This window comes from Centrocercus urophasianus, unplaced genomic scaffold (genome assembly GCF_019232065.1).
Source record: "Centrocercus urophasianus isolate 14NV4802_14NV808 unplaced genomic scaffold, USGS_Curo_1.0 seq_786, whole genome shotgun sequence".
In the NCBI taxonomy this organism is placed as follows: Eukaryota; Metazoa; Chordata; class Aves; order Galliformes; family Phasianidae; genus Centrocercus; species Centrocercus urophasianus.
In genome coordinates, this window is record NW_024885406.1 from 14928 (window position 1) to 23906 (window position 8979).

The 8979-nt window shown below is 41.0% G+C and overlaps 1 protein-coding gene across 3 annotated transcripts in view; it reads right to left on the reverse strand.

The window, feature by feature from the left end:
- Positions 1-6: 6 nt before the first annotated feature.
- TTC38 (tetratricopeptide repeat domain 38) overlaps positions 7-8979 on the reverse strand; it is a 14360-nt gene continuing 5387 nt past the window's right edge. For 2 of the 3 annotated variants that reach the window (XM_042838375.1, XM_042838377.1), the window contains 9 exons: positions 8849-8924; positions 7736-7855; positions 4927-4986; positions 3844-3882; positions 3594-3675; positions 2555-2720; positions 1437-1596; positions 1090-1163; positions 7-274 (listed from right to left, as the gene is read on the reverse strand). In XM_042838375.1, coding sequence (XP_042694309.1) covers positions 181-274; positions 1090-1163; positions 1437-1596; positions 2555-2720; positions 3594-3675; positions 3844-3882; positions 4927-4986; positions 7736-7855; positions 8849-8924 — 871 coding nt within the window. In that variant the 3' untranslated portion in view covers positions 7-180. The remainder of the gene's footprint in view (positions 275-1089; positions 1164-1436; positions 1597-2554; positions 2721-3593; positions 3676-3843; positions 3883-4926; positions 4987-7735; positions 7856-8848; positions 8925-8979) is intronic. The other variant, XM_042838376.1, reaches the window with a different exon arrangement.

An 8979-nucleotide genomic window follows, 5' to 3' on the forward strand; every position in this document is an offset into this window, starting at 1 on the left:
TTCCTAGTGGAATCATCCAGGATTTAAAGCTGTTGCATTTCAGGTTGTATCTTCCAAGTCAGCTGTCATCAGGTCTCTCGCTCCTAGGGATTTCTCCAGCATGCTTTACAGCACTGCATCCCTCCACCCAAAGCACCCAGACTTCGATTGATGAGCTTATTGCTAGCAGTGAGGACAGATTTATGCCACTGAATGAACAGCCGCTGCCCTCCTTATGAGTCGCTCTGTCATTGGTGAATTTGGTCTCATCACATCACGCTCTCTCAGGAGGCACCTGAAAAAGGAGAAGTAGCAGGAAAACGGGAAGAAAGTCACTGAGCACATCGCTTTTCCCATAAGACTGTCAGCAACAGCCCTACAAGAGCAGGAAGACAACACCTAAAGACCTGCTCTTGATTTCCTTCACTGAAAACATCTGGCCTTGGCAGTCAGATCAGGCAGAAGAGTTCTTTCCAACACTGACACAGACTGAAAACCAGCACGCAGAGGGCACAAAACAGTCGTTCTGATATTCTATCTACCACTCGTGTTTCAAAAAGACTTCAAGAGGCAAACAGGCAAGGCTTCACGCTGTCCTGAGGAGACAGGCGTTCCTTTAAGTGCACAGCAGGCTCAGTTAACAAATTTAAACAGAACTCTCAGCAGGACAATGAGGAACACCTATGATTTCTACTAAACAAAACTCTTGTGATTTGCACGAAAGCAAGCAGGCATATCAGAATCTGTTCATCCTATTTGCCAGGAAAACAGCTGCTAGCATGAGGATAACCTTGATTTCCAGCAGGTCACCAAACCTTAGGAGTCCATTAAGTACACAACCAAGCGGCAAGATGCCACAGGGTAAGACAGAACATCTGAAAGTCAACTGCCCTTCAACAAACACAAACGAATCATCCATACTGTAAGACTGCCCTTCGGGAACAGACAGCTACTGCGCTTCCCATCTTAGTTAAGTGCTACTGCATTCAGCGCGAATGCTTGCGTGTAATTTCAGCACGGACGCAGTTGTTTGGAGCTACTCTGCTACATCCTGACTTTAAAACAGTCCTGTCACCACAGAAAGAAAAAATTACCAGGAAAAATACTCACTTAGCGAGGTTTTGTTTGGCTTGGGATTTGCAATTTAAAGCAGCATGAATCAATAGCTGGCTGAAAATATCCCTCTGAAAAAAGAAGTGAGTCCAGAGCTAAGTTAGTAAGTAACCGAGAAAGTACTGCTGGTTACAAAACAGCCCCCAAGTGAAGTTTTCCTCTTGGCATTTCCTCATAGCTGACACTGCTGGTAAGTGCTGGCAAACAGGACTCAGTCACAAGCACAGCTCGCTTGTTCCCTTTTCCAGGAATCAAGGGCTCTTAATAATGAAAGCACCTAAGGGAGGCTACTGAAAGTGGACCCAGTCACATCTCGGGTCACATCTTCTGTTGATGTCCTTTACCTGAGCATTACTGCCTCCTAGCTGGATCAGTTGGTAACGGATCGGGTACAGCAGATCTACAGCTTTGTCACAGTTCCCATTCTCAAACTCCACCAAAGCCTGCAGTAATGGCAACCCCACACTGGGAGCCAGAGAAAGCTCGTGGTCTTCGCCAGGTTCTCTGTACAACGAGAAAGTGATTAACTCTCATCAATCAAATCAGAAATACGCATATTTAATGCCAGCCTGGCACTGCCTGCAGACAGAATTACTTCTGAGTCAACCAAGCGTGATATTTCAGGTACCATACTTACACGGTTACTTTTGCTGAGGTTATTTTACTTGCACCTTTTTATTATGGTGCAGTGCTTGTGGTGGCAATGGTGATGAGAGACGGTTGGACTAGAACTCTTATATGTTGTTACCAACCTTGTGACTCTATGATTCTAGGATTACTCATCAGTCAATCAGATTTCATCCTTCTGCACACATTCACACACGTCACAAGCCCAAGCCTTTGCAACATATCACCTTGGCTGGGAAAAAGCCAGAGAACTCTGCCCTGATTTTAATTCTGATCAAGGTGTGAGTGAAATACACAACGCTGTTAAGTTGAACAGCTTCAATGCACGATTCACGCAAGTAAGTGAACTCGAAAGCTCAAGAACTATTCCAGCACTGCTTAGAAACCAATTTCCTAGAGAGGGACTATGACAGTCTCACTACCAGCTAACTGTTACTTTCTCTGAAAACAGAGCAGAAAGAACCAGCACAGACAGCTGGCACACTGCACAGTGTCCGTATTGTTATACAGGTGAAATCCTTTATCGCTGCACATAACGTAACTTCGTACGAACACACAGCAAGAAAATACAAGGCAAACGTTCCGTAGTGGCTGTGACAAACACAAGAGATTCTTGCTTAGCACGAACAGAAGCTCCTCTCGACATCAACTCACAAAAAGAATTACAGAGATGACCTAAATGGACACCGCTCTATTTAAACCAGGCCTCACCCAGGGAGGCAGCAAAGCAGAGAGGAGCGTGTGGGAACACTTCTGCAAGCCACACAAACCATCCCTCAGATGCTCAGAGGCCAAAATATTTATTCAGCACAGTACTTTAGTTCACGTAACCTACTTGGCAAGTTCTTGAAGAGTTGTTAAAAGCTCATTCGTAGTTTTGTGGTCTTTGGCTCCAAGTGAGGACATCAACACGTGTACATCATTGAAAAGAAGAACGTGGTCTTTGCTGTGCTGCTTTGCACGCTTCAGGACATTGTCCCACCTGTCTCCAAGCTTCACACCTATCAGTAAAAGATATCATTTAAATAACACCACCAAGGGCAAGAGCATTGCTTAGTAGTATGTATCAGCATCATGTGCCATGGATAGCACTGCTACTGAACTCAAAAACACAGTCTCTGACATGGCAAAATTATACTGCAATGTTTAGTTACAGCCTGCCTTATCCGGGCAAAGGGTTCACTGACTGTCAGTAATTTATCACCAATACTCTACACTGCATTATGGGAGGATCTCTCTTCTTTAAGAGATTGCTGCCATCTGCCTGGAGATGATGTTCATTCCAATTCACCCACAGCAATCAAATAACGCAGAGTCATAAGATGAATTTCATAAATAAACCCAATACACCATTGGTCTTTCAGTAGCATACAAGTAAAGTCACTCCTCTTTGCCTTGTTCAGGAATACAAATTTTAGCTTTGAAAATGTAACAAGAAATGCCAACGAGTTACAGGAGTACACAAAAGCCAGAGGCTAATCAATATCAAAATATGAAGTATCTAATTTGAAATTTGCTTAGAGAAAGCTCTATAGCTTTTTTAGAGGCTAACATACTTGATTTTTCATCCTCACATCTCCAGGGACAATGTAAGCTGAACTTTGAAATAAATAAATACGTGACCCACGTTAGCTTAAGCTGAATGAGATACTAACTCTATTCCACCCAAACCAATTCAGCTTATTATTATAAATATCACACTGGGGCTTTTCTCAGGAGCAGAATGGCAAGATTTCTTCTGCAACACTGACCAAGCTTGCTCTCTAAGTGTCCTTAAACACTTTTCTGACATGCCAGGGTGTGTGTTGGAGGGGGAGACAAAAAGAAAACCGTTCCCCTTACTGTTTAAAAAGAATTACAGTTGGATATCCTACCTTCCAGGTGAAGCCTGTACAGCATCGAAGAGCTATCTACTAAATCCAGCATGCTTCTACCCGACAGCAGCCTGGGAGCTATCTGTAATCACAAGTGCTCATAAGCTGTGCTACCAGGAACTTGCTCAGATAATTAAACTTACATGCACTGCACAAAATTATGGTAGGTTTCAATTTCTTGCAGAAGGAAGAAAACACATATCACAATCTGCAGCATGCCCTTCAATAAATATAAAAGGCTCCTACTCACATGGTTGTCATAAATTGTCAAAGCGGCCTCATGTTCCCCCTGTAAAAGCAAACAAGGACCATGTGATTAATATTCTGGAAGACTAAGCAAGAGTGATGGGTAGCAACCAAAGATATAAATACAATTAAGAAATGCCATAACATTACTTCCTTGTCTCATGATTTCAGAAACAAATAAACAAACATAAAGAGAGAAAAGACCAAGATAAAGCAGGATCTACTAGCTAAAATAACCAGTATATTCAGTTTTCATTTAATAAAGAGAACAAATACTGACGTGTGCTCCACACAAAGGAGAAAGATGAGGTTTCATCTCTTTCTCATCTTTCTTTCAGGATTCTTTGCAAAAAAATACTGTTTCATAAAACATGCACTTTCTTAAGCAAGCTGTAAAAAAAATCTGTATGGACAGAAGGTGGCAAAACAAACAAGGTACTAGACTACTGTTGAGAGCTACGCTTTCTATGTCATTACTACGAAGCATAAACAACTGACACTGTGTTCTGACCAAAGGACGGCACCTCTGCAATGACACTGGGCTCAATTCATTAAGGAGACAAATGTGACCAGTGCTAAGCATTATGAACTCCAAGGAGATTCTGCACTGCAACCTGATATGCGGGGCAAGTTGCAATCGTTACTAAAGAGTTTCACTAGATCCTAAATCACTTGAATTACAGAGATTGAACTACAGAGATTAGTGTCTTGTTTCAGCCAGTCAATTTTGAGGTCAGCAGCTTTGCACCGAATTTGAAGAGAACTTTCTGTAATTTTGTTTTCTAAAAATAGGTGATCCAAGTTCTTATATCCATCAAATAATCGTGCCAGGTGTAATCAGTGAGATTATTTCACAGCAATCCTCCAACATTCTAGCAAAGATAATGGATCTTTGTTCAGTGTAATTAGAAGTTGCCAAAATAATGGTACTACAGGACTATCCTGTAAAAACATCACTGTGCTATTTTATAACAGCATCCCTTGAAATAACCTATAAATCCCTATACATGCTAGGACTGCCTTTTAACTAGCATTGGATGAATTCTCTGTCTGGACCATAAATCATCAGTAGGAAAATATCTCATACCTTTTCCATAAAGTATAAAGCCCAGTGCCAGTAATTGTGGCAAGCAAGCATATCACTGCCCTGCAAAAAAGAAAAAGCAGAGAAATATTATGGTTTACACAATAACTTCTCATCTCAACATACCTAGGCGGATTTCGGTTTTCCTCTTCAACTGCCGAGTGCTCCAAAAGACAGGACAGACAAGAACTTCACATCTGCTGGCCTACATGAAATCTCTCACTCTTTCACTCGCTCCTTTCCAATTCAGGCAGACACTACAAAAACCAAAGTTTCCCCAAGTCTTTTTCCAGAGAAGAACTGCGCTTGGATGCCTCAGGAGAATTCACCCTTTTGCAGCACTCCTTCGGAAAAAAGTCCACAAACTGTCTATCACAAGAGTAAGATTTGTCTCATCTAACATGTAAGGGTCTTGACTGAAGCAATGTGGCTAGACAGCGTGCAGGAAAGGCCCACCTTATGAGGGCCATTCCTCCTACTCACCTAGATTTCCATCTCAGACTGAGTAATCACTTCTCAAACTTATGTCTTACTACGGACTACAAAATAGATACCAGACACGTGGGCAGCTCCTCAGATGAGATGAATATTCCCTGACCATTACCAACCTTGCACCATACTTCCCAGCTGACACCAGGAGCTCAAATGCTCTTTCCTAGCCCGTATTTCAAGGCAATGTAATTGCTGTTAACTTTTGTGAGCAAGCTGAAAATAGACAAACAGGACTATAATTCCATTATCCTTAAGGGAAAAACCAAAATACCAGAAAGTTTTTCTGTTCTCAGTCTCTCTCAACACAGTAGTTAAATTTAATCTACTCACAAGTAAAAAAAGCATCTTCATTATCATGCTGACAAGTGCTTCAATTGCAGGAAGCATAAAGATACCCAGTGAATGTCAGAACTTTTTCGAGCTGCAGTAAGTCCTGTAGGAATCTTTCCTTGTTTAATATTACACCGCAAAATCAACAGCAGCAGCTCAAAAGTTAAGTGCTTGGCCTAAATCTGATCATACCACGGTTACTATCATATGAACATACCAAACAACATATGAATAATAGTATGGGATATTCACTGAATAAAACAAAACCCCTCTTCTGCTGCTGACCTGGAGTTCTGAATGAGATTAAATTGCTAAATGAGAAATGGGCAACAAGTAGAGCCCAAATACTCTGGCAGTACAGATAGGTAATCCCAATCATTAGAAAATCGATCACTCCAAAAACAAGCAACTATATTTAAGGCTTTAGAGAGCTCTGCTTTCTTCCACATGGTTACATCTTAACTGGCTTCATGATGGCTAAAATGAAAAATATTGCATAAGTGAATATATACGTTTCATTATGACAACGTCAGCTATTATAAGCCTTATTATGACAACGTCAGTTGTTATAAGTCTTAACTATACTGGACCAGGCAAGAGGATCTATCAGACAATTCTACTTCTGCTTTATTCCACATTTTGTTTGATTCATATAAAGGCTATAAATGATAGAGACATGGAACTATTTTAAGAAACAGAGTCCAAAACAGAGCCATTTCAAAAATGGTTGGTGGTGGTTTTGAAGGTGCCACCCAAACTGTCCTTAAAAGTACTGTGTCAAAGGATGAGATGCCTTCTAAAGACATGACAGATATGAACCTCAAGAGATGGTTGTTTGCACATCTAAGCTTGATATCTGAACCGATCAAAAACACCTGAAAAGTAAACCATCCATCTAGTCTCATTATCCGGCCTTATTCTTAGGGTGAGGAGAAATGATGACCTCAGTTACTGAAATAATTTCCTGGGAGTTCTCTCAACAGCAAACCACACAAGCTCCTGCTCTGAACATTACTGTATTACCTGCTTCATGGGTAATGGTCAGGAAAAAACAGGCTGTACATCACAAACAAAAATTAAGGTTTAGTTGCAGCAAAGGACCACATAACAAACTAATTAAGCTGTCCAATACAATGTTTTTCTATATAACAAACTAGTCAGATACACAAAGCAACTTCAGAAGACTAGTAAAGAGACAGAAGCATCATTTCTCTTTTATTTTCTTACAGTTGACATACGAAGCCTTTCAGATCCAGAAGCAAAGAAAACTGACCAAACTACAAAAACAAACAAACAAACAAACAAAAACACCAAAAAAAAAAAAAAAACCAAACCCAAAACCAACCACAAGAACAAACTAATTACACGACCTTTCTGAACTGTGTGTTTTTGACGTGTTATTTCACAGCTCATCTTTGGTCACTTTTGGTACTGACGTCTGATTCACAGTCTAAGCAAAAGGCATATGAAAATATAATTGCCCACTTTGCTGCTATGAACATGTGCATATCAATGAACCATAATAATCACAGCAAAGTTTTATCTGATGCCACATCTGCCAGCAGTGACCATGGCTTTATGTCACAAAAACACCATGGTGTGTGCATGTACAACTTACACTCTTGTTGAAAAGCAGTGTGTTGTTTTACTTAAACAATACTCCCAGCTAACATAAGGCACTGAGAGAGGACAGACTGCATGAACGCTTCCCAACTCGTGTGCAATTTGGCATCCGAGTAATCTCAGTAAAGATGGCTTGAAGTGGTCCAGAGCACGTGCCTTTCAGAACGGACATTTTTCTGCCTCTTGCTTCAAAATCAGCATGGATAACAGCACCTCAAGTGAAGTCTTCTACTCATTTCTGAAACTTGCATTGCTTGTAACACATACACAGGCAGAAAGGAATGAGATGAAGAACTGCAGGACTTGGCTGGAGCAGGCAAAGACGACCTACAAAGATATTTTTCAGAGATGCTGTGACAAAGCTTACCTTCCAGTTGTCTTCTGTTTCCTTCATGAACGCCAACCCTTTCTCCACCTCTGCTTTCATTTCATTTACGTGAGCTACAGTATGAACAGACCACGCATCTGTCCGCTCTACATCCAAAGCCTACGAGTGAAAAAAGGAAAACGTGATGATTCTCTCAAACTGGCAAATAACCATTTATTACTGATGACAGGGAAACAAGAGACTAATTTTACTGGCTGGATGTTAGGTACAACCCTGGCCTGCTCCAACCAGCTACACCTGAAAGACTGACTTGGACAGAAAGGAAGAAAAAGTTTTCTGGTTAATTTCCTGAATTCTACTGCACAGAGGTGAACATGTGCAAAACAGCTTCAGAATGCAGGATTCAATGAAGCTTATCCAACAACATTTCATTCCACAGACATACGTCAGAACTGGCCATGAAAGAGTTGCATGCACAGGCATAATACAGTCTACAACAGTTCCTTGCAAGCAAGTGCTTTTTCTTCAAGACCACAGCCAGAACTGAATACGGAGTAAGTAACTCCTTCTTGCTCCAATTGCCACAGTATCTTAGCCATTTTGTAAGGTTAGTGAGTAGCAGTTTCATCTGCCCCTGATGCAACAGAACCTTGCCAAGACACCCATTAGAGATTAACTCCATCCAAGACCACAAGGCAACAGCAATAATCCTGAAGACTGCAGAAGATCAAACACAACTACTATCGTTATAAAAAGGGTATATGCAGACTAATTTTGATCCCCAGGAACACTGTACACCCAGCTGCTCACTAATCCATGACTACGTGTCTGGAAAAAAGAAAAAAAAAATGACAGAATGAACTGTCAAGAGCAGATTACAATAAATCAATTTAACATTCTTTACTAGAAATTAACAGCCAGCTACACTTAGGGGGATGCAGCAAAAGGCATAGACGAAGGAATCCTACTAAGGGATAGTTATTAACAGTTTCCTATGAAACTGAGCATTTCCGGTAGCTCTTTCCTACTTCTACTAAAAATTGCAATAATGAAGAGTCAGTTTACAGCATTTGTGCAAAACAGCACTCAGAGATAGGGAGCACATGACTAACAACTCTAAAAACATTTCACCATCAAGAACGGGCAGTTTACCTCACGGGCAAGCTTCTCTGCACGATCAAAAAAGTTTGATTCCATGAGTCCAAAAGCATAGTAGCCCTTCACGTAGCTAAGCAAAACAGAAAAGAACACTTCACTCATTCAGAACTAGATTTAAGCAAGGA